At 58.3% G+C, this 25,374-nt stretch overlaps 2 protein-coding genes across 2 annotated transcripts in view; one reads left to right on the forward strand and one right to left on the reverse strand.

Moving 5' to 3' along the window:
- LOC118719050 (putative DMBT1-like protein) overlaps positions 1-17,669 on the reverse strand; it is a 36,059-nt gene extending 18,390 nt beyond the window's left edge. The window contains exons 1-11 of the mRNA XM_045582223.1: positions 17,606-17,669; positions 15,216-15,360; positions 14,001-14,101; positions 13,222-13,251; positions 11,110-11,172; positions 8,675-8,992; positions 8,528-8,557; positions 4,422-4,484; positions 3,113-3,430; positions 1,438-1,585; positions 35-225 (exon numbers count right to left, since the gene is read on the reverse strand). Of these exons, the coding sequence (XP_045438179.1) occupies positions 35-225; positions 1,438-1,585; positions 3,113-3,430; positions 4,422-4,484; positions 8,528-8,557; positions 8,675-8,992; positions 11,110-11,172; positions 13,222-13,251; positions 14,001-14,101; positions 15,216-15,360; positions 17,606-17,669 (1,471 nt within the window). The remainder of the gene's footprint in view (positions 1-34; positions 226-1,437; positions 1,586-3,112; positions 3,431-4,421; positions 4,485-8,527; positions 8,558-8,674; positions 8,993-11,109; positions 11,173-13,221; positions 13,252-14,000; positions 14,102-15,215; positions 15,361-17,605) is intronic.
- Positions 17,670-22,038: 4,369 nt separating this feature from the next.
- On the forward strand, positions 22,039-25,064 carry CUNH10orf120 (chromosome unknown C10orf120 homolog). The gene is made up of 4 exons (XM_045582224.1): positions 22,039-22,071; positions 22,178-22,419; positions 23,310-23,415; positions 24,375-25,064. Exons 1-4 carry the CDS (start codon positions 22,039-22,041, stop codon positions 25,062-25,064), a joined length of 1,071 nt encoding a protein of 356 aa, XP_045438180.1.
- Positions 25,065-25,374: the final 310 nt, after the last annotated feature.

Here is a 25,374-nt window from a genome sequence, read left to right on the forward strand (position 1 = left end):
CCGGCTCCCGTGCTCGCACCTGCCACCCTCTTACCTTTGGGCGTGGAGTAAAAATACGCAATGAAGACCTTGCCGATGCTGTTGGAGCCCCGGAAGTACTTGAGGGTCATGGAGCTGGAGGAGGACGCGTAGGTGAGGTAGAAGCCAGAGCAGGTCCTCCCCAGGGATGTGGCCGAGGACGGGGGGCCGTCCAGGATGTCGAAGTATTCGTTGGTGCAGTCCAGGCTGGGAAGGAAGCGACGGCGCCTCAGGCTCCTGGCAGCAGCCTGAGGCAGGCCCTCATGTCGTGACCACAAAGAGGCCGTGGGCAGATGAAACGCTGCCTTCAGACGAAGGGTGCATTCCTTTTATCCCACTTTCCCCTCCGAGGAGGAGCGGGGCTTTAACTGGGACGGGAGGGAGGTGTGCCCTGAGGACACGGCGCCTCACAGCCCCAGGCCAGGGCTGGCGAATCAAGGCCACGGAGCTGCTGGGCAGACGCGGGCAGAGCCTGCTGGGTCTGCCCGCGTGGACACACTCCCAGGTCCAGTCCAGCCATGGATGAGCTCTTGACACCAGCCTGCCTGGAGGGAGGGAGGTCCCACACCCACCCAGCCCGCCTTGGGAAGCGATCTGATTGGTCAGCTGCTGCTCTCCGCTGTCAAGCTTTGTCCAGATGCCTCTAGTGCTCTCACCAGAAACCCGTGCCTATGCCTCCGGCCCTGAGTCTCCGCGCCAAGTCATATTTTGGTCAAGAAAAATTCAAGAGTAATAAACAAGTTAAGTTACTTCTGGAGGGCGGTCTACTTAAGACACTGATCTATGGAGGACGTCCACCTTGACGACGACATTAACACTTGAACATGTCTCATGTCTGAGGTCTGGGTCCCCTGGATTCTGCACCTTTAACCATAGGCTGAAATACAGACACATTGTCTTAATCTTCGCCTCTGTCACACATACGTACACACGTACACACATGCACTCACATGTGCACACAGAGACACACAAGCACACATGTACACGCACATATATACAGACACACTTTGTCTTAATCTTCACCTTTTGTCACACACACACGTGCACCACATGTGCACATATAGACACGCATGCGGGCACACACGTCCACACACATACAGGCACATGCACACACACGAACACATGTGCACACACATGCATATGAAAATGGTGCCCACTGAATAAGAGGTCTGTAGTTGAGCTAACAGTGTTGTACGCAGCACATCAAGTCCATGCTTCTGATAATTGCGCCGCAGGTACAGTAAGAGCCTCCGATTGGGGAGCTGGGGAGGCACGGGACTCGCCTTGTTTTTGTAGCGTCTCGTGTGTTTCTGATTGTTTTGAACTAGAGCTTGGAGACACGGAGAAGCCGTGGCTGTGGGAACCCACCAGGGGAGCCGTGTTGGCGTTGACGGTTCGGCTCAGGGCCGCGGGACCTACTTGAGGTAGGGGAAGGCCAGCAGCACGTGGTCGGACGCGTTGGCCCGGATCTCCCACACGCAGGTCATGTTGTCGCGCATGTCGCTCCGCGGCGGGTTCCGCACGGCGCCCGACGGGCTGGTGACTACGCCACCGCAGCGCGGTTTCTCTAAAGGCGGGAGGGGGTCAGGTCTCCACGTTCCCTCATTCGGTTCACGCGTTTTACCGCGCACACACTTTATCTTCTCTCCCCAGATTCAGACCGCTCGCGCCCGCAGTCTCACCTGCAGTGGCCGTCCGTGCTGTGGCAGCCGACGGGCGACCTGTCGCACACAAGGGGCACATGCCTGTCAGCGGGCGCGAGGCCCATGCTGTCCAGGCCCCTCCCAGAGCCACGGAGCCAGCCTGGGGTGAGCCGGCGCCCGGACAGACACTGGTGTGGGCAGGGAGGAGGCACCGGTCTAGACCCTTCCCCGACGCGGGCGCACCCTTCCCTCGTCACACACACACGAGCTGTGTTTGAATCGGGGGTAAGAACATGAAAGATGCGAGATGCTGGCTTCTGACGCCAGTGCCAGGGGGTGCCACGCGGCTTCGATGGACGAATAGCAAGAGGCGCCGGTGCGCTGCTCCCTTCCACCGGCTGCTCAGGGCCCGGGAGCCGGGACCAAGGACGCTCTGACCCTCCTCCTGCCCAATGCCTCTGCAACCAGCGGCAGCTGGCCCAGAGCTTCCCACTGGAGAGTCTTCCAGGACCAGGCCACTCCCGCCTGCCAGAGCCCACCACCCCGAGGGGGACCGAGCATCCCTAGACCACGAGCAGAGCTGGCTGAGGGTGCGGGACGGGCGGTGAAGGAGAGGGCACTGGCATCTCTGCGTGTCAGCACGGAGAGCAATGGGGAAACCGAGAACTCGGAGCTCCGAGGGGCCGGCTGCACGGGAACGAGGCAGAGGCGAGGAAGGGGGGCAGAATGGGGAACCCTGACCTTGGCCAGTTCCTTCCCGCCAGCCACCGGCCCCTGGGTGGGAAGTTCCTTACCTGCCTCTCAAGTCTTTTAAAAAAAAAAATTATTATTGATTTCAGAGAGGAAGGGAGCAGGAGAGAAAATGAAACATCCATGATGAGAGAGAATTACAGATGGGCTGCCTCCTGCACGCCCCCTACTAGGGATCAAGCCTGCAACCCCAGCCTGTGCCCTGACTGGGAATCGAACCCTGACCTCCTGGTTCCTAGGTCGGCGCTCAACCTCGGAGCCACGCTGGCCAGGGTTCTGCCCCTCAGATCTTAGCCCGCTACCCGAGTCTCACTGCTATCCCCTCGCACCCTCAGAGTGACGGGCCACGCGTGCTGTACGGGAGCCGAGCGTGTGGCGTGTGCAGTGGCGTGGTGGGGAGACGGACGTGAGCCTAAGGTGCTCCCCACCTCGCCACGGACATTCAGGGGCTCCAGGCTCTGCGCCGCCCCCCCTCCCCCACAGGAGAGTAACGGACACCTAATTCCAGCACAGCCTCTGCCCCGAGGGGTGGGCACCTGCCCTTCCTTGGCGCCAGCGCCCTCCTACCTGGTGGTGTGCCCGCCGTGTGTGCAGCATCTGTAAGCAGAGAGAGGAGAGCGGCTGCTGTGAGCTCTTCCTGCCGTTGGTAGGCTCTGCCTGGGAAGAGCCCAGACCCCTTGGCCTGGCGAGGGGCGGCTTACCTGAGCAGAGCACTCCCGCGTCTTCCCCGTGCCCGCAGTTGTGGGAGAGCCAGCCGCGGTGGGCACACTCCCCCAGGTGCCCCTCGTCGCCCCTGCAGCGCACGTCGTCCAGCAGGATCTTGCCGGAACCTTCCCCGAAGTGGGCCTCGCCGGGCGCTGAGACGGCCGGGCCGCACCCCAGCTGCCTGCAGACCACGCTGGCCTGCGGCAGGTCCCAGAGGTCGTCGCACACGGTCCCCCAGGCGCCCTGGTGGAAGAGTTCCACGCGGCCCGCGCAGCTCCCCGGGCCGCCCGCCAGCCGCACTGGAGCCCAGCCTCCTGGGGAGAGCAGGGGTCACGGGGTGAGAACAGCGCCCTCTGCCTGTGGATGGCTGGACCGGCGTCTACCCGGCCTAGCCTTCCTTGCTTTCCATGACTTTGCAACTCACACCCTTCCCGCCGCTGGGAGAGACCCACGCTCGAAGGAGAACCTAGCATCCTCCTCTCCCACACCCGTTGAAGACAGACAGCTTGCTGGGGGTCGGTCCTTCACCCCAGCGGCCCCAGTTTTTCTCCTCCTCATAGCTTTGCTCTCCAAGATGCGACATCGCAGCTCCCCCTCTCATTGTCCTACGCCTTCGTTCTGGGCTGGTGGCTCATGACCCGCTTTGTCAATAGAATGCAGCAGAAATAACGTGGTGTATAACCTGTCCCACCCAAAGCCATGCAGAGTTGAGTCCGAGAGGGCTGAGAGGCTCCCCTGGGCTCCATGGAACCTCTGGGACAATCAGAGAATAAGCCTGAGCCGGGGGCGGGGTAATGAAAGACACGTGGCCTCGTCACCTCTGTCACCTCAGATAACAGCTCTGGAAATGGGAGGCCTGTGAGGGAGGCCGTCCTAGGCCAGACGGCCTTCCACTGACCTGCCAGCTAACCGGACATGCAAGTGGGAGCCCTGCCGAGATCAGCCGAGACCAGCCAAGCCTACCCAGCTCTGCAAGGCAGCCCAGCTGACCCCCAGACTCACAGGCAATTACAGACGGTGCTGTCCTAAGCCACTGTGTTTGGGGTGGTTTTACGTGACGGTAGAGAACTCGAACATGTCCTCTTTACCCATATCCCTTTCTTAGATGACCTGTCCTACCCGAAGCCAGGAGGGGGCACCGGCCAGTGCTGTGTGCCCCATGACTGAGGCTGCCCAGTGGGCTCCAGTATACGTTTGGCTGCAGAGAACCAGTCCCCGTACTGAATCAGGTCAGGTTCTCTGCTGGGAATTTGGAACTAGAAGAGGACAGGAAGGTCAAATGGACTCAGGAGCTGGTTCCCAAACCTGCAGGTGGAGGTGTCGGGGCCTCCGGGGCTGTGGTCAGCGAAGGCTCGGAGAAGCCCTCCCCTAGAAAGAACAGCAGTGTGAGGTCACGGTCAGCAGTGGGGAAAGAACAAGTGGACAGTGCATTACAAGACGCTCTGCTCTGAAGCCTTTGGTTTTCTTAACATTCGTCTAAGGAAGACATCATCAGCACCATCCAACGAGGCTGCCTAACTTTTTATGCATCTATAATATATTACATTCATGGTAAAGGGGTCCTGGAATTCCTGGCCCAGTAGAAATAAGTCTTTAAAAAATAGAAAACAAACTTAAGAACATCATATTTGAGGAAACCTGAAGGAAAGGAAAGCAGCCTCTACAAATTGATAGTGCTGTGATGTATTCATAAATATGCTTCGAATGGGAAGAATAATATGAGCAAGTTGTAAAGAGCTTAGTGACCTTCCAGCCTAAAGGCATGATTATTCAATTCCAGAATCTAATTCTTGTTCTGCCACAGGCACGTGAGCGTCCGTTTCCTGACGTGTGCCTGATGAAGAGAAGGCCATGAATGCCACCTCAGCCTCTTAGCTATAAGTGGAAAATTAATTCATCCACAGAGACCTGTCTGTCTGAGACCTGTCTGTTTGCATCGTACCAGATGTTGCCAGATATCTTAATAATTCACCTAAAATATTCTTGTTTGAGTGCTTAGGTCTGCATATACATAACCATAAGAACACACAAACTAAAACTAGCCACGGAAGTGATTCACAAGCACGAAGTTTCACTTACCAGGTAAACTAGTTTCCCCTGATAACAGCGCTGCTTCTGGTAACAATGCTGCTTTTAACATCGATGACGGTGACACCGATGACTGTGTCAGTGGTGGAGATGACGATGACAGTGGTGATGGTGATGAAGACAAGGGAGATGGTGACAGTGGTGATGGTGATAAGAACGGGGATGTTGATGATGGTGACAGTGGTGGAGATGATGTTGATGATAACAATAGTGATGATGATGATGATGATGATGATGATGGTGGTGGTGATGTTAATAATGGTGGTGATGGCAATGGTGATGACAATGATAGTGATGATGACAGGGGCGGAGATGATGATAATAGTGATGATGATGCTGACAATGGTGATGATGACAGTAGTAGTGATGATAATGATGATGATGACAATGGTGATGATGATGACAGTAGTGATGATGATGTTAGTGGTGATGATGGTGATAATGGTGATGCTGCTGCTGACAATGGTAATGATGGCAATGGTGATGACAGTGGTGATAATGTTGATGTTGATGATGACAGTGCTGCTTTTAATATTGATGACGGTGGCGATGGTGATGATGACAATGGAGATGATGACAGTGGTGATGATGGTGATGGTGATGATGACAATGGAGATGATGACAGTGGTGATGGTGATAACAACCGGGATGTTGATGATGGTGACAGTGGTGGTGATGATGTAGATGTTGATGAGAGTAGTAATGATGATAATGGTGATGATGGTGACAATGGTGATGATGATGACAGCTGTGATGATGATGGTGATAATGGTGATGGTAATGATGATGATGATGACAATGGTGATGGCAATGGTAATGATGATGGTGATATTGGTGACAGCAATGGTGATGATGATGATGACAATGGTGATGATGACAATAATCGTGATGATGACAGAAGTGATGATGATGATGATGATGATAGTGGTATTGATGACAATGGTGGTGATGATAATAGAGATGTTAATGACAGTGGTAATGATGATGTTGATGATAACAATAGTGATGATGATAATGGTGATGATGTTAATAATGGTGATGATGACAATGGGGGTGATGATGACAGGGGTAGAGATGATGATAATAGTGATGATGATGCTGACCATGGTGATGATGATAATGGTGATGCTGCTGCTGTCAATGGTAATGATGACAACGGTAATGATGATAGTGGTGATAATGTTGATGTTGATGATGACAGTGGTGATGATGGTGATAATGATAATAGTGATGATGACAATGGTGATAATGACAATGATGATAATGGTGATGATGGTGATAATGGTGATGAATATAATGGTGATGATGACAATGGTGGTGATGATGACAATGGTAGTGATGATGATGATAATGGTGGTGATAATGATGATGGTGATGATGACAATGATGGTGATGATGACAATGGTGATGATGACAATGGTGGTGATGATGATAATGGTGATGATGATGATGACAATGGTGATGATGACAATGGTGGTGATGATAACAGTGGTGACGATGATAACGGTGATGATGACAATGGTGATGATGATGACAATTGTAGTGATGATGATGATAATGGTGGTGATAATGATGATGGTGATGATGACAATGATGGTGATGATGACAATGGTGATGATGACAATGGTGGTGATGATAACAGTGGTGATGATGATGACAATGGTAATGATGATGACAGTGGTGATGATGATGATGATGGTGATGATGATAACAGTGCTGATGATGACAGTGGTGATGATGTTAAGAGTGGTGATGATGACAATGGTAATGATGATAGTAGTGATGATGGTGATAATGGTGATGATGGTGATGACAGTAGTGTTGGTGATGATGGTGGTGACAGTGGTGGTGATGATGATAATGGTGATGATGACAGTGGTGATGATGATGATGAGAGTGGTGGTGATGGTGATAATGGTGATGATGATGACAGTAGTGATGATGATGATGGTGATAATGGTGATGGTGATGATGATGACAGTGGTGATGATGGTGATAATGGTGATGATGATGACAGTAGTGATGATGATGATGGTGATGATGATGATGATGACAGTGGTGATGATGGTGATAATGGTGATGATGAGGATGACAGTGGTGATGATGATAATGGTGATGTTGATGATGATAGTGGTGATGATGGTGATATTGATGATGATAATGGTGATGATGAGGATGACAGTGGTGATGATGATAATGGTGATGTTGATGATGATAGTGGTAATGATGGTGATATTGATGATGACAATGGTGATGATGGTGATGATAGTGGTAATGATGATGATGGCAATGGTGATGTTAATGATGAAGATGATGATGACAATGCTGACAATGGCAAGGATGGTGATGATGAAGATGATGGTAACGCTGCTTCTGCATATCAGGATTATAAAAAAAATCCTCTTTGTTTTAAGACAGTGGTTTTCAAAGTGTGGTTCCCTACCACAGTACATATAAGCATCTGGACTTGTTAGAAATGCAAATCCTTACACCCCACTCTGGGCCTACTGAACTAGAAATGCTGGGTGGACCCACAGGGTAATTCTGATGAAAAGTAATGCTCAAAAACCACTGGCTTAGGATAAAAAGGAAAGGATTAGAATAGCCCCATGGTTTCTTCTAGTGGCAAAGTTACTCTAAAATCGCATAACTATAATTTTTCAACTGACGTTGTTTCACTGTCTGTTTAAAAAAAAAAATCAGGCATCACAGACTCAAGACAGATGATTTTCTGATCTAATCACTCTGGGACATAAATGGCAATTTTTCTCTCAAATAAGAGATTTGTGATGATTGATGGGCATAGTCACAGAAAACTGTACCCTAAAGCCAGTGACTGTTAATTGTAGTCCTTCAATGGCCCCAGAAAAGCCCTGTCTTGCCCGGTAATGCAGTTCTGATTTGGGAGGTCCCTGCACCGAGGCATTGTGTCCTGCTAGCTTATTTCCAAACCCGCTTTTGCTGATGTTATTCATCAATGTTGCTCTCTCCTCCAGGCCACACCCTAAGCTGAGCCTGGGACCTCTCCTCAGGCAGCCGCCCCGCAGAGGGGCTGTCAGGCCAGGATGAGCAGCTTTCCTGAGAGCAGGAGGCCAAGGTCAACACCACAGATCTGAGTTCTAAGCCCTATCCGTGATGGTGGGCAGACACAGAGACTGGGAAAGCTGGGTAGACGTCAAGTCAAATAGATCAATCCAACCAGCCCCTGTGAACTGTGTCAAGCTCGATTTGACAGGGTCATCTTCATTCCATTTCTACTGTGAGTGTTGGCTGGACAGAACTAGGGGAAGCACGGGGCCTACAAACAGCCCAATCAGCCTCACTTGGCCGGAAGGGGTCTGCCGCTAGAGGACCTGTGAGTGTGGAGAGAGGGAACCGTCAGCCCCCACAGGAAGAGGCCCCGGCTCCCTTCCCACTTCCTGTCACAGCCCCGCCCGCCCCGAGTCCCCGGGAGAGCACAGGACCCTCACCCTCGCAGACGGCCCCGGCGTCGTCCTCGTGGCCGCAGCTGTGCGTGAACCAGGTGTCATGGGCGCACTGGGCCAGGTGGCGCTCCTCACCGCTGCAGTGCACGTTGTCCAGGAGGATCTTCCCGAAGCCGGGCCCGAAGTGGGCGCCCGGCGGGGCCGACACCGCCCGGCCGCACCCCAGCTGCCTGCACACCACCTGCGCCTCCCGCAGGCCCCAGCTGTCCCCGCACACCGACCCCCAGGCGCCCTGGTAGAACACCTCCACGCGCCCGGAGCACCGCCCGGTGCCGTTGGCCAGCCTCATCCGCGGCGGGTCTTCTGTGGAAACAAAAACAAGGTCCATTTGGGAAACTTGCCTTTTGCTCTCATCCCATTTGCCCAGCTCTCGAAGGAGGGGGGACTTTTATTTATTTATTTATTTAAAATATATTTTATTGATTTTTTTACAGAGAGTAGGAGAGAGGGATAGAGAGCTAGAAACGTCGATGAGAGAGAAACATGGACCAGCTGCCTCTTGCACACCCCCTACCGGGGATGTGCCCGCAATCAAGGTACATGCCCTTGACCGGAATCGAACCTGGGACCTTTCAGTCCGCAGACCGATGCTCTACCACTGAGCCAAACCGGTTTTGGCAGGAGGGGGAATTTTTTTATCACTCCCCATCAATGAGTGCGTTCTAGAAAACCACCGCTCAGTAATCCCGCTGCTGCTGAGGCGGCCCCTGGCGGTCGCGCCACAAAGCGATCGGGTTGCAGAACATGCACTGCTGAGCTGGGACCTGCCCTCAGCCGGGCAGACACGCAACATAGCAGAAATGTACTTTTATCCGTGGGAAAACGTGCCCATTATGTGGTTTACTCAAAAAGGTCCAACACCCCGACTGTTAAAAGCAGTAAAATATATCTATAAATCTTTATAGCTACCAACACGGATACATCTCAAAAACCTGACACTGAGTAAAGAATACAAGGGAGTGGAAGACAGACGGGGACTGATAGCATCGGTGTGAAAGGAAAACACAAAATAACACACCTAAAGTCGCACAGTTCCTATTTGTAAAAGTCTTAAAATGAAGTCCACTGAGTGGCCAGATGATGATGATCTCTGAATGCATAATCATCTGGCTACTCAGTGTCTATCCTATAGAATAAAAGGCTAATATGCAAATTGTCCCCTCGATCAGGAGTTTGACCAACAGGCAGGCCAGCCAACTGACCATGTCTCCTCGCCCTGGCCAGGCTGGCTGGACCCCACACATGCACAAATTCATGCACCGGGCCTCTAATACACACACACAGAGTGGCCAGATTATTATGCATTCAGAGATCATCATCATCGGGCCACTCTGTGTAGAATGACACACCCCGCATCCAGGAGAGTGCTTGTCTCCACGGAAGGGAGAGAACAGAGGAGCGGCGATGGGGAGTCTGGGGAACTTTAGAGCTGCCTGTCATGTCTTATTTCCTGACAAGATGGAACCCCGTGAGACAAACCCTGAGCGCCACTTCGGAGGCACAGGGGCACGCTGTTTGCTTCCCGTTCTCCTCATTGTCTGAACTTGCCAATGTGTCTGTGAAGCGGCAGGAAAGTGGGGTGCTCAGAGCTCAGCCGGGTGCTGGGGGCGTGGTCCTCTCGCTCTGGCCCCGTGCAGCCCCGCCCCTCCCTGGCTGCCACGACCTCCCTGGGGCTCACGCGCACAGTGGCGTGCCCTGTGAGCAGGTGGCTGACCTGGCGGGCTGGGCCAAGGATCGTCGGCTCTGCGACTCGAAGGTGGCGGGTCCATGACAGGTGTTTCTAGAACGACACGGAAGCAGTGGTCAGGGCCGCAGCGTCTTCCTGAGACACAGGTGAGACCCATCAGAGAAGGACTCAGCTGGCCCCTGCCGAAGAGCCACCGCCTGGCCATGTGTTCACAGAGAGGGACCCGCTGTCACGAGGCTGGGGTCAAGTTCAGGTGGCAGAGAGGACATACCAATGCCACCCTGCTTTCCCCAAATGCCTCGCTCCTTTTATTTAAAAAAATAAATTTTGGGGGTTAATCCTCCCCTGAGGATATTTTTCTATTGATTTTTAGAGAGAGAGGAAGAGAGATGGAAAGACAGAGAAAAACATCAACGATGAGAGAGAATCATGGACCAGCTGCCTCCTGCCCGCCCCCCACTGGGGATCAGCCCACAACCCAGGCCTGTGCCCTGACCGGGAATCGAACTGGGACCTCCTGGTTCCTAGGTCGACGCTTAACCCCTGAGCCACACTGGCTGGGCATGATGTTCTTTGAGAGTGAAATGGTGGATAAACACAAAGTGAAGCTGGACAGCGAGAATCCAGGCACCTCATGGGGGGTCCTTCTCTGAGCAGCGTGCCCTCTCCAATGGAACAGCAGTCACCAGCGATGGCAGCTGTGATAAACTCGGTCAGGGGGTGGGGGTCCTACCTGGCGATGCCGAGGGCGCCGCAGTCAGAGGCGGGAGAGGAGTGGAGCCGGCGGCCGGCAGCACTGCAGGAAAGACAGAGGCATCAGTCTGGTGCATGCGGCACTGTGTGTGTGGTTCCTTAGCTTCCACAGACTGACGCGTCTCAGAGGGAAGGGGGTCGGTGAGCGAGAGAGATGGACCACAGACCCTGTGGGCACCGGTGCCTAACACATGGACACGGGCAGCAGTGTGCTGAGGGCTGGGGTGGGGCAGGAGCGGGTGGGCGGGGTCAAGGCAGGGGCAAGGGGGACATCTCTAATACTTTCAAAAATAATAAAGATAAAAATAAAAATAATAATAAAAAAAATAATAAAGATAAATTTGAAAACAAAAAATAGTAAGAATTCTCCCCCAAGGCCCTATCCAGTGTGGCTCAGTGCTTTAGAGCAGCGGCCTGTGGACTGAAGGGTCCCAGGTTTGGTTCTGGTCAAAAGCATGTGCCTGATTACGGGCTGGATCCCCAGCAGGGAGCGTGCAGGAGGCAGCCAATCCACTATTCTCTCTCGTCATGGAGGCTTCTCTCTCTCTCCCTCTGCCTTCCGGTCTGAGGCCAATAAAAATATATTTAAAAAACAGAGAATTCCCCCGAAAGGAAACACGAACGGAAGTTCTCACAGCGACTTGAGCGGGCTGTGGCCAGCGAGGGCCCCCAGGACCTCCCCCCAGGTTGTGGTTTTGCCTCAACTCTGAAGGGCCCAGCTGGGAAGTGATGGGCGGGCTGAGTCTCCTTCACCCACGGGCCCCGGGGCCTGTCCAGCTCCCTCCCCGTCCTCCCTCCCAGACTGTGTCCCAGGCAGGTGTTTGGTGTTTTGTGATGAGAATTAGGTGCTGCCTGGCTGGCGGGGCTCAGCTGTTGAGCATCAACCTATGAACCAGGCGGTCAGGGTTCCATTCCCGGTCAGGGCACAGGCCTGGGATGCAGGCTCCATCCCTAATAGGAGGTACGCAGGGGGCAGCCGATCCATGATTCTCCCCCGTATTTTAAAAAATGTTTTAGCCGGGACCGGTTTGGCTCAATCAATAGAGCATCGGCTTGGGAACTGAAGGGCCCCGGGTTCGATTCCGGTCAAGGGCATGTACCTTGGTTGTGGGCATATCCCCAGTAGGGGGTGTGCAAGAGGCAGCTGATCGATGACTCCCTCTCATTGATGTTTCGAACTTTCTATCTCTCTCCCTTCCACTCTGTACAAAGATCAATAAAATATATTTTAAAAAATAAATAAATAAAAAATGTTTTAATGATTCTGAAGAGAGCAGAAGGGAAGTGGAGGGAGACAGGAACATCCATGATGAGAGAGAATCATGGATCACTGCCTCCTGCAGGCTCCACACTGGGGACAGAGCCTGCAACCCAGGCCTGTGCCCCGACTGGGACTCCACCCCTGACCTCCTGGTGCTGGGAGGACATTCAGCCACTGAGCCACGCCGGCCAGGCCACAAGCGTTCTTAACAGTGGAGCTGGAGGTCGGAGCATCAGAGAGAAACTGGAAGACACGGCACTGCTGGCTTTGAAGGCGGGAGAAGGAGGCCCCGAGCCAAGGAGGGGGCGGCCTCGGACCCGGGAGAGGCAGGCCGTGGTCCTGCCTGCGGCCGCCAGGTGGACGGGACGCTGGACGGCGATTTCGCCCAGAGACTCATCCCGGACTCGGCCCCAGAGCTGAGGCAGCACACGGTGTGGCTCACGCACTAGGTCTGCGGGACTGGTGACACGGCACAGGACACGCAGACACGGGCCCTGTTATCTGAGCTCCGATGCTGCTCCTTGAGGCACAGAGCACAGGCCGGGAAACGCCGAGGGCCCGGAGCCTCCAGCAGCCGCCGAGCAACGCCGACCGGCAGCCTCGGACCCACTGTCGCCCGGAGCTCTCAGGACTCACTCCAACATCACAGGCCGGCCCTCTGAGGACGAGGAGACCTGGGGCGCCCCCTGAGAACCAGCTCCCTCAGACTGAGCCACGGGGGCGCGGGGGGCACCGGGAGGGACTCCAGGCCACGCCCCTTGTGGATCTCCTCCCTGAGTCTGGGGGGACCGTGAGACCCCCGGGGGACAGCACCCAGTGGGCGCCCCTTACCTGAGAGGATGGTGTCCGACTTCCTGTCATCTGTGGGCAGGAGAGAACGGAGACGGTTTCGTGTGATTTCAGGGGCGACGCTCACTCCGCCTGCTTCTGAGCGTCAGCACCGCCTGGAGGGGCCGGGTGAGAAACGGGCCGAGGACCGGGACCCGGAGCGGGGCCCCCCGGGCATCACCGGGCTCGCCCTCGGGGCTGTTCTAAAGGGACCCTCGAGCAGCGCTCCTCACCCTGTGGGTCACGACCCCTTTGTGGGTCGAACGACCCTTCCACAGGGGCCGCCTGAGGCCATCGGAAAACACAGATATTACATTACGATTCATAACAGAAGCAAAGTCACAGTTATGAAGTAGCGACGGAAATAATGTGATGGCTGGGGGTCAGCGCGAGGAGCTGCGTTAGAGGGCGGGCATCAGGAAGGGTGAGACCCACTGCCCTAGAGCTTCAGCTTCGCCATGGGGCAGGCCAGCTCTGCAGAACCCGGGCCAGAGCGCCACCTGCTGGCCAGGGCAGCGGGCCACCTGGGACCAGAGCCGGTGCCACGGCCCGTCCACATCCGAGCCCCTTCCCAGCCCTGCCTCTGGGGACCAGAGGCCCTTGGCGAACACGGCTGCTCTCTGTGTCGCATACATGCATCCGCTACACGTGTCCAAGGACCGACACTGCGCACCGCGGTCTCCTCTGGGCCCTGCAGCGGGGATTGGGGGGTGGGGGGCGAGGGGGGGGGAGGGAGGGGGAGGAGAATGGGAGTGCCAGGCCGAGGGGCAGAGGGGACTCACCCAGAGCCGGCCTCTGGCGCTCGGTCTCGGCGGCTGCGTGGGGAGAGGGGTCACTTAGGAAAGGGCCGGTGCTGGCCCGGAACAGCTCCAGCCAGAACCAGCTTCAGCGGAGAGCACGTGACCCGGATAAAACATCGGCCTCTGGCCGCAGTGCAGGGGGCGGCTCATCAGCCATCACACACACGTGATGAGCTGGATAGCGTGCCCGGCCACACGTGTCCCACTCCCCTGTGCTGCGTGTGTCCGCCCTGCAGGCTCCGTGACAACGTGGCAAACACTCCTCATGCCACGGGCAGGCGGCGTGCCGTGAGACAGACGCCGACAGAGCTCACCCCCGACGGAGCAAACCGATCGAGGGCGAGAGGGAGGAACCAAAGGTGAACGTAAGCAAGCCTCCCCCACGCACACGCACACACACACGTGCACACGCGCACACGCTCGGCCCAATGTCTGCCTGTGTGGATGGACTCTGAGGCTGTATTAGTTACGTTAATGCCGGACACACAGGGCCCCTCGGGGAATGTCAGCCGGGACCCGCTCTCTGCTCCGGACCCACTAAGCCACTGCCTTCTCCCCATCGGCCATGGCATCTTTCATCGTGGCCAGCTGAACGCCAGCCACGTGTTTGGTGGAAATTCATTTCTGTATGTGTGTGGCTGTGTGCATGGGTGCGAATGTATGTATGTGAAAGAGTGTGCACACGCATGTATGTGAGAGCATGTGCGCGGTGCACACATGGATGTGTGCATGTGAGAGCATGTGTGTGGCTATATGCAAGCAAGAGAGCGTGCGTGTGTGCATGTGCGTGTGCGCGCGCATGTGAGTGTGTGTGCGCGAGTGTGTGTGTGTGAGCACACGTGCGTGGGGGTGGGAGGGGGAGGCTGGCCCGCAGAGCTGTCAGCTTGCCAGCGGCACAGCACAGCGTGGCGCTGCTGAACGCCTGACCGGGGCCAATGAGAGCAGGCGGCTGGGAGCCCAGCCCAGACCTGACACCACAGACTCCCACCCGGACCTTGGCGCCAGGGGCGACCGGGCTGAGTGCCCCGGGGGGGGGGCGCTGTGGGCGGGAGGGGTTGGCAGTGTGGGACCTGGAAGCAGAGCAGGTGCGCCCAGCTGGTCGGATCGCAACTCGATCGCGCTGTGGTTTTGGAGAGCGGGTCCCTGTTTGCCTTGGCCCCCGCTGATCAGATAACTCTGCGCAGGGGACAGGCACACCTCCGCCTCTGCCCTCGCTGTTCCCGGAAGCTCTCGGGCCCATTGTCCTCAAGGAGCTTGTGCAACCGCCGAGGCGCCCCCGGCCGTATCGCATGGCTGACCCCACGCCCCGGCAGCTCCCGTCTGAGCTGTAGCGGGAAGTGCGCTGGGGGCAGAGGCGCGAGAGCACAGGTGGGGGGGCGGGGCGGGCGAGGCTGGAGCAGGGCCCAGGCCGTCCCGGAGAAAACGCCCTCCACGGCTACTCGGCTGTCTGCACGGCCCCCCTCCCTGTGCCTCTCAAACGCCTGGATGCCGGCAGCTCAGGACACACCCGAGACCCTGGCCAGCCTGTTCCGAGGAGCCGGGCCGCGGCAGCCGTGGGGGAGAGCCTTGGGCATTGTTCCCGCTCACTGGCTCTGAGCATTCTGGAGTGCCCCTGTGGGCTGGGACCCGGGCTGCGGGTCGCCGTGTGCCCTCGGCGTGCGGGACTGGCAGGGAGGCAGGACGGGGTGGAGGAGGAGAGGGTTGAACCCCCTGCCAAAGGCCCAGCTCAGGGTGACAAATCGCCCGTTTGGCCGGTTTTGCGCTGGGACCTGATTTCTCGGGGGGATGGGAAGAGGGCGGGACAGGAGGCGAGGAGACCTTCGACCTTCGCGCCCAGGAACCTGCTGGGGCCGTGTGCAGTGCAGCATCGAGTCGTTACCAAGGTGCTGGGTTTTAGGGAACCTTTTCCAGTTCCCAGCGACCTTTCACCTCACTCGTCCCAAACTGGGGGCTGTCTCCACCCGAACCCTCCACGTCTATTCTAAATCCTTTAAAACACGTACATTTTTAACATTGATTTCAGAGCGGAAGGCAGAGGGAGAGAGAGAGAGAGAAACATCCATGATGAGAGAGAATCCTGGATCGGCTGCCTCCTGCACGCCCCCCACTGGGCATCGAGTCCACAACCTGGGCCTGTGCCCTGACTGGGGATCCAACCCTGACCTCCTGGTTCCTAGGTTGGTACTCCAGCACCGAGCCACGCCAGCCAGGCCGGCCTCAATCCCTTGGACACCCGACTCCACACAGAGTAAGTCCCCGTCCACGCCTGCCTGCCCAGAGCAGCACGCACGTCTTCAGGCACGGCCTGAGGGCAGAGCGCCCTGAGGATCCTGCCGCCAGCTCTGGGGCCCCCTGAGCCGTGCCTGTAACGACACCCCCAACCCGGTCCTGTTTCCCCTCCAGCATCACATTCCCCTCAGCGGAGCCCTTACCCGGAACCTGCATGTCCCATTCCCTCAGGCATTCGGAACTCGCTCTGCCTCCGGGAGCCCCATTCATTTCCTATTTATTTATTAATTATAATTGGTTTCAGAGAGGCTGAGGGAGAGAGAGAGAGAGAGAGAGAGAGAGAGAGAGAGAGAGAGGGAGGGAGAGGAGAGAGAGAGAGAAGTACCACCCCCGATTGGGGATGGAGCCCTCAACCCAGGCATGTGCCCTGACCATGTTGTGGGCTCCATCCCGGAAGGGGGCGTACAGGAGGCTGCTGATCAACGGTTCTCTCTCTTCATGGATGTTTCTATCTCTCCTTCCTTCCTCTCTGAAATCAATGAATATATATATATAAAAAGAAATAAAAAGATAGAGGTGTTCGAGTTAGAAGGCCTCATGAGTCAGAGCTACAGAATTCTGTCACATCAGCCGTCTCAGGTGAAGGCATTCGTTTGCGGTGCATTTTCCAACGCAGTTCCGTTCGGCCACAGGGAAGAAACCGGGGCCGTAACTCAGTGCCTCCACTGCCTCGGTCAGCGTGCGGCCAGAGACCACGTCAAAACCCTGACGTCCCCCGGCCAGCGCTCCTCCTTCTTCTTTAAAAAAAAAAATTGAGTTTTCTGGTGCCCTGACGGGGATTGAACCCGGAACTCTACAGGGGTTCAAAAAAAATTTTTTTATTGATTTCAGAGACAGGAAGGGAGAGGGAGAGGGCAGAGAAGCATCAGGATGACAGAATCATTGATTGGCTGCCTCCTCCTCCACACCCCACCCTGGAGATCGAACCCGCAACCGGCCACTCTCATGGGTCCACGCTCAACCACTGAGCCACGCCGGCTGGGCCAAGTGTTCCTTCTGTGCCCGCCTCTCTCCAGAACCCTCAAAGAGAGCCCGCCTTTTACCGAGCAGTCCGTGGGCCAGTGCCTCGCCCAGAGCAGAGACCCACAGAAACCCTGACCAGCGCCCCCGCCCCACCAGCACGGCGAGAACGTCCCAGCGGTGTCTCCGCGAGCTGGGCTGCATTCCGCAGGGAAGGCCTGTGGGGCTGGTCTCACTCTAAGCTCCCCACAGCGGCGGGGGGCTCTGTGGGGGTGCCCACACGTCCCCTGTCCTCCCAGGGACAGGCAGGAGCGAGGGGCCGGCACCCAGGGCCGTACCTGTTTCCAGGAGAAAGACGCCGGGCAGGAGCAGCAGCCCCAGCAGGGGGGCCGGGCAGCCCATGGCGCAGGAGTCCGGCTCTGCGGGCCGGGCCGAGCCTTATATGCTCCAGGTTGGCCTGCAACTCGATGCCTGCCCTGGATTGGACGGGCGGGGCACTCCCTGCGGGAGAGGGTGGTGGGTGCTACCTGCTGGAGGCCTGCACGAGGCCGAGGGGGTGGGAGGTGCGGCCGGAGGGGTGACGAGGCAGATGGGGAGCTGGCCCTGGCTGGGCAGGTGGGACCCCGAGTTCCAGGGGCCCCAGATGTCACGGACGCCCCATATGCTCCTGCCTGTGGCACCTCCAAGGGGAAGAAGTGGTGGGAATGGGCTCATCTTTCCTTCTTTCTTTCTTTCTTTCTTTCTTTCTTTCTTTCTTTCTTTCTTTCTTTCTCTCTCTCTCTCTCTCTCTCTCTCTCTCTCTCTCTCTTTCTTTCTTTCTTTTTTTAAATATATATTTTATTGATTTTCTTACAGAGAGGAAGGGAGAGAGATAGAGAGCTAGAAACATCGATGAGAGAGAAACATCAACCAGCTGCCTCCTGCACACCCCCCACCGGGGATGTTCCCGCAACTAACATACATGCCCTTGACCGGAATCGAACCTGGGACCTTTCAGTCCGCAGCCTGACGCTCTATCCACTGAGCCACACCGGTCAGGGCTGGACTCGTCTTTCCACACCCACGCTGCCTCTCCTGCGTCCTCGAAGGCTTTCCCCATTCCCCAACCACCTCCCCGAATTCCCCCCGCGCCCGCTGGCCCCTCTCGGCTGGCTCCCCTGACCGCCTGCCTGATGGCAGCTCACATGTCTTAGTCGTACGCCCACTAGCTGGCCGGCTCTCTGAGGGGCACTTCCCCAAGCGCCTCCCCGTCCTGCTGGCCGGCCTGCTCCCCGCCGAGGCCTGGGCTGCGTGTCCGCCGAGGGCCGGGGGGACCCGCTCCCCCTGATGCTCGCAGACGCTGCTTCCCCAGCGGACACTCTCAGCGGTGTGGCTTCCAGCAGCCACTCTGTCCGCAGCCGCCGCGGTCTCTCCGCTCGGAGCCCCGGAGGCCGAGGTTCCCACAGAGCCCGCCCCCCGGAGCCCGTGTTGGGGGCCTGGGCTGTGGCAAGACGTGGACAGGAAGTGCTTTTCCAACCGATAAGTGGCTGAGCATCCACCTAGGAGCCAGGAGGTCAGGGTTCGATTCCCAGTCAGCGCACAGGCCCGGGTTGCAGGCTCATCTCCAGTAGGGGGCGTGCAGGAGGCTGCCGATCCCTGATTCTCTCCCATCATGGATGTCTCTCTCTCCCTCCCTCTCTCTCTCCCCCCACCCCTCTCTCTCTCCCTCTCCCGCCTCTCTGAGTTCCGTAAACACACATTTCGAACTGTTAACCTCTGATTGCTGTTCACCGAACCAGCCATGCAGGCCCAGCGCCCTGCGGAGACTCCAGCCCGGCCGCGCTGGCCTCTTCCCTGGACGCGGGTCCGAGGCACCCGCTGAAGGTCAGAGACATGTCCTCCTTCGGTCAGATCCCGCTGGGCGGCCGGCCCTCTCATCCCCCCCGGAGTCCCGGTGTCTCAGGCCGCTGCCAGCCAGGGGTTTAAGATAGCGGCTTCCGTGTGTGGATGCCAGTAACTCCCACGGCTTCCTTGGCACGCCGCCCGGAGCCTGCTCCGAGGGCAGCGCCTCCGGGAGGCCTGGGGCTGCAGGGCGGGCGCGGGGACCCCTGTCCCACAGCCTCTAAGCCCTGAAGACGCCCCTCGGCTCCCAATGTCATGTGTGGGGAGACCCGGGTCCCTGCCAACGTTGGAAAACCCCGGGGACAGGCGGGAGGGAGGCCTGGAGGAGGGCGTGCCTGCATCTAATGGTGATACTGGCAAGGGTTCCTGAGAAACTGCGGGCGACGCAGGATGGAGGCCTGCCCCCCGAACAGACCGCAGCCCCTGCACCGTCCAGGGAGCTTGTGAGTCTTTCTTTTCTTTCTTTCTCTTTCTTTCTTTCTTTCTTTCTTTCTTTCTTTCTTTCTTTCTTTCTTTCTTTCTTTCTTTCTTTCTTTCTTTCTTTCTTTCTTTCCTTTCTTTCTTTCTTTCTTTCCTTTCTTTCTTTCTTTTCTTATATATATATATATATATATATATATATATATATATATATATATATAATTTACTTTTACAGAGAGGAAGGGAGAGGAATAGAGAGTTAGAACCATTGATGAGAGAGAAACACCGACCAGCTGCCTCCTGCATACTCCTCCCTACTGGGGATGTGCCAGAAACCACGGTACATGCCCCTGGCCAGAATCGAACCTGGGACGCTTCAGTCCACAGACCTACGCTCTATCCATTGAGCCACACCGGTTTCCGCAGTGAGTCTGTCTTGTTGGTGTGTAGCGAGCCCCCGAGCACCCCCACCACCACGCGGAGCCCCAGTCCTTTCCTGGGCCCCACCTCCCCGCCGCGGACTGACGGCGAGGACAGCAGCGGGTCTGAGGCTGAGGCAGCCCCGGCCCCACCAGTTCCCGTGTCACCGGCTCCGCACAGCGGGCCACGGCACTGTAATCGGGTTTGTTTTGTTTTTTAGTTGTTGTTGTTTTTTTTTTTTTTTTAAGATTTTAAAGATCGATTTCAGAGGAAGACAGAGATAGAAACATCAATGAATCCATGATGAGAGAGAGTCCTGGATCGGCCGCCTCCTGCACGCCCCCCGCCTGTGCCCTTGGGCGGGAATGGAACCCTGACCTCCTGGTTCACAGGTCGGAGCCTCTGGAGCCGGGCTGACTGGTTTGTTTTGGCAGCAGACGCCTCCAGACGTGGACACCGTGTGAAACGTAGGAGGGACGGCACCGAGCGCCCGGGCCCCTGCCCACATGTGCCACCACACGAGTGATTGTCCCTGTTCACCTCGGGGCGTCCTGACTGCAGGCACGCCGCCCCTGGCGGGCACACGGCGGGCGCGGCCCCGCCTCCCGCCTTCTCTGCCGCGTTTCCGCCGTGGGTGCCAACTCGGCGCCTTATCAGCCCATTTGCACGGTCCAGTGGCCACCGCCTCCCGGCGTCGAGGCGGATTACCCCGAGCTGGCGGCCGTGTTGTTCCTTCTCCTAACGGGACGGTGTGACCTCGAGCACAGTGCTGAGAGGCCCGCACACCGGCTCCTTTGTCCGAGTGCCCAACGGCCTCCTCACACCGCAGGGCACGCTGGGGACAGGAGTTCAGCCGCCAAGGCCCCTGGCGGGGCGGGCAGAGCCGGGGGGAGTGGGGGAGGGAGAGTCCGAGGGCCAGGGCAGCGCCTCAGCCCGGCGCTGGGTGCGGCCAGATGGCGGGGGCTGCGTGAGGCCACGAGGGGACGAGGAACCGGGTTCCAGGGTGGAGGACACTCCCTGCACCCCGGCAGGTTTCACCTCCTCCCTCCTCCTGGCAAAGGCTAGCAGTGCCCGCTCCTGGGGAAGCCGGGCGGTGGGGGTCAGCCCTCCCCCGCCGATGCCCGCAGCCATGCAGACGCCCCCCTCCCCCCGCCAAGCCTCCACCCCGCTCGCCCCACTCCCTCCTGCTCCGGACCCCACCATCCACAGAGCGGGGTCCCTGCCAACATCACTGAGACCCGGGGAGGCCACACGTGTGCGCTGCCTCCACACGCGTCACATCTCGTCTCTGCAGACGCACAGCTGGCCCACAGCAGCGTGGCCAGGCCGTCTGTCACCCCCGCCCACAGAGGGTGCTGGCCGTGGCCACTGCTACCTGGTGGCTCCCCGTGGCTCGGGGGACCCAGCTCTGCCGCCAGGCCCGCTGGAGCGAGCACCCCGATCCGCTGATTGGGGGGACGGGACGCACTGGGGGGGGGCACTGCTTCCCCCCACACTCTCCTTCCGCCGCTGACTTCTCAGACGCGCACGGAGCAGCCCAGTCGGGGGCCAGAGCTGCGTCAGAGCCTTGGGGAGGGGACCCAGCGGGGCCGGGCCTGCCGCGCCTCCACTGCCCCTCACGGTGCTGGCGGCCGGGCTCCAGGGGAACGGTCTTTTCTGTCGGAGTTTTTAAAATTTATTCTGTTTTATTTTTCTTGATTCCAGAGAGGGAGTGAGAAACATCCATGATGAGAGAGAATCATGGACCAGCTGCCTCCCACACGCCCCACACTGGGGTTCCAGCCCCACACCCAGGCCTGTGCCCTGACCTCCACGGTGTCTATGGTGGGTTTCAGGAGGCCCGGCGGGCAGGAAGCGGCACGGCGGACGCAGGGAGCCGCCATCGCTGCGCCCCTGCCCCCGTGGGCGCGGCGGGGCCCGCGGGACCGGGTGGATTTGCCTGGCGCCGTCTCCACGCCCCACGGCCCCGGAGCCGTTAGGGAACGATAAGGGAAACCACGGCCCCGCCCCCTGCTGGCCGGGCGCTCACACCTCAGCCGCAGACCTCACAATGGCGCCGGGGCCACTTGTGATGCAAGACCAGGTGCCTGCCCTGGGCTCCCCTGAGGCTGCCAGAGGAAGAGCCCTCGGCCCACACCTTCCACCGCCGGTGGACACCTCCCACCACTGGTGGACACCTCTTCCGGCAGGTGGACACCTCTACCGGTCTGTGGACACTCCCACCGCCTGTGGACACTTCCATCGGCCTGTGGCCGGTCATGTTCCGAGAATGCGAGGACAGTGGCCTGAAGGCCGGCCAGCAGAGGGCTAAAGACCCCCGGGCCCCAGAGCGGAAGGCCCCCAAGAGCGGGGTGCTGGGTGTGGGCGAGGCTGCCAAGGACCAGGACCCCCTGTGGGGCCAAGGGGACCGTGACTCCATTGCCTCCCTGAGGTGAGTGCAGCCGGACTTCCCGTCCCCTCCTCTCCATCCCCTCCTTCCCCTCCATCTCCTTCCTGTTCCCTCCTTCTCATCCCCTCTTTCCTGTCCATCTCCTTCCTGTCCCCTCCTTCCTGTTCCCTCCTTCCTGTCCATCTCCTTCCTGTTCCCTCCTTCCCATCCCCTCCTTCCTGTCCATCTCCTTCCTGTTCCCTCCTTCCCATCCCCTCCTTCCCGTCCATCTCCTTCCTGTTTTCTCCTTCCCGTCCCCTCCTTCCCGTCCCCTCCTTCCTGTTCCCTCCTTCCTGTTCCCTCCTTCCCGTCCCCTCCTTCCTGTCCATCTCCTATCCTGTCCATCTCCTTCCTGTCCCCTCCTTCCTGTCCCCTCCTTCCTATCCATCTCCTTCCTGTTCCCTCCTTCCTGTTCCCTCCTTCCTGTCCCCTCCTTCCTGTCCATCTCCTTTCTGTTCATCTCCTTCCAATCTCCTCCTTCCTGTCCCCTCCTCCCCATCCCCTCCTTCTCGTCCGTCTCCCACCGAGGCCATGTGGCAGCGCCCAGCCGGTGCCCAGAGGAACCTGGCCTGGCGATCTCACCTGGCTCCCTGAATCCCCTTTGTGAGGTTTCCATTCCCAAAGGGCGCACCAGGGAACCCCTTTGGGAAGTTTATTTTGTTAATCCTCCCCTGAGGACAATTTCCCATTGAGTTTTAGAGAGTGGAAGAGTGAGGGACGGAGAGAAACGCCGATGTGAGAGAGACACATCGATGGGTTGCCTCCCGTATGAGCCCTGACTAGGGTCTGAGCCAGGGAGGAGCCTGCAACTGAGATAGGAGCCCTTGACCAGAGTCAAACCCGGGACCCATTGCTCTGTCCACTGAGCCAACCGGCCAGGGCCTTCCCCAGAGTTCTAACCCACCTGCCTCTGCACCACCCAGGTCATGGACCAAAGTCCACCCGTCAGACCCCAGCATCGCCCCCGGGAAGTACTCCCCGCTGGAGAAGGAGATCCTGGTAAGGCCCTGACCTCCATGGGGGGGGGGGGAGGTAGGGGAGGTACTGAGGCAGGTGGTCACCCGGGAGCCGGAGGGTCCCGAACAGCCTGGGTCCAGACGGAAGTCCCCCACGCAGGACGCGGCTGGCGAGCCGGCTGGTGGCTCCGGCCCCTGCAGAGCAGAGTGTCCTCTTATCTCACGGCCCTGGGAGGACGGGAGCAACGGTGGGGCCGAGGGCAGAGGCGCCGGCCGGGCCTTCCCTGGCGCCCGCCGCGCTCACAGGGATGGTTCCGGAGGCTTCCCTGTGGCCCCGAGAGTCACACCCGTCCTTCCGGTTCATGGGAGGCGAGGAGAGTCCAGCCCTGGCTGGGGTGGCTCCGTGGACAGAGTGTAAGACTGCGGACAGAGGGTCCAGGCTGGATGCCCCGTCAGGACTCAATCTTCAGTGTGCGTGCGGCTTCCTCTCTGAAATCAATAAAAATGTATTTTACAAAAATAAAAGAAAGACACCATTTATTTATTTTTTTTAAATATATTTTATTGATTTTTTACAGAGAGGAAGAGAGAGGGACAGAGAGTTAGAAACATCGATGAGAGAATCATCGACCAGTTGCCTCTTGCACCCCCCCCTACTGGGGATGTGCCCGCGTCCAAAGTTCATGCCCTTGACAGGCCGATGCTCTATCCACTGAGCCACACCGGTTTCGGCAAAAGACACCATTTAAAGAGAGAGAGAGAGACAGAGAGAGAGAGACAGAGAGAGAGAGACAGAGAGAGAGAGACAGAGAGAGAGAGAGAGAGGAGAGAGAGAGAGAGGACAGAGAGAGAGAGAGAGAGGAGAGGAGAGAGAGAGAGAGAGAGCTCTGGGATTCGAACCCAGGCTTGTCTGACCCCAAAGCTGCATGCTCTGCCCACCCACGGGCCTCTGCATGCTGCGTGGCGGCGGAGGGTCCGAGCTAACGCCCCGTCCGGTCGCAGCGTCTAGGGGGCGTGCACACGGCGGCCTCCCGGCGGCTCCTCAGGCACAGGCTGGAGGAGGAGCAGAAGATGCTGCGGGAGCTGCAGCTGCGGTCCCCGGACTACAAGCAGGCGCTGGAGCACCGCAGGCAGTTCCCGCCGGCCTGCGCCGCCTGCGGGCTGCTGGAGAAGCTCTGGACGGCCAAGGTCACCGTGACCCCCGAGGAGCTGCGGGTGCCGCCCCGCGAGCGGCTGGACATCTGCCGGCACGTGGAGCGCATGCAGTTCGCGCGGGCGCTGCGCCACCGCCGGCCGCTGCCCGCCATCCGGAGGGCCGGGCCCCCCGGCGGCCCTCCCGCCGCCACGGGCGAGGGCGTGGCGGACGGCGAGGGCGAGGACAGAGCCGGGCCGCGCCGGGAGATCAGGATGAAGGTCACGTTCAAGTCCAAGGAGCCGCCCAAGCCGCTCACCCACCAGCCCGGCGACCTGAAGCCCTTCTTCCCCCCCAGGAGGGCGGAGCGGGCCATCGCCGGCCGCACCAACCGCAGCCTCTTCCGCCTGGCGGACTTCCCGGGCGACCTCATGCTCATGAACCAGGACTTCCTCTCGCGCGGCCTCCGGCCCAGCGCCCCGGCCGGCGCCGGCCCCCGCCCGGAGCATGCGGGCTTCTGCAGGGCGCCCCCCGGCAGGCCTGCCTGTCACCAGCAGTAAAGTTTATTTACCCCTCGGGGCTCCGGGTCCGGGCCGCGACCTTCTCCGGCTCTGCCGCTCCGGGACCCTCACCCCCGCCCACCGTGTTCTCGGGGGACCCATCTCCCGGGGGGCCTCCAGGTAAGACCCCCTGCGAAGGCTTCCCCGTCTCAGGCCTGGAGAGAGAAACAGCGATGAGAGACAACCATGATCGGCTGCCTCCTGCACGCCCCACACTGGGGATCGAGCCCACAACCTGGGCCTGTGCCCCGACCGGGAATCACACTGTGACCTCCTGGTTCACCGGTCGACGCTCAACCACTGAGCCATG

The sequence above is a fragment of the Pipistrellus kuhlii genome, unplaced genomic scaffold (genome assembly GCF_014108245.1).
Source record: "Pipistrellus kuhlii isolate mPipKuh1 unplaced genomic scaffold, mPipKuh1.p scaffold_m20_p_15, whole genome shotgun sequence".
Classification (NCBI taxonomy): Eukaryota; Metazoa; Chordata; class Mammalia; order Chiroptera; family Vespertilionidae; genus Pipistrellus; species Pipistrellus kuhlii.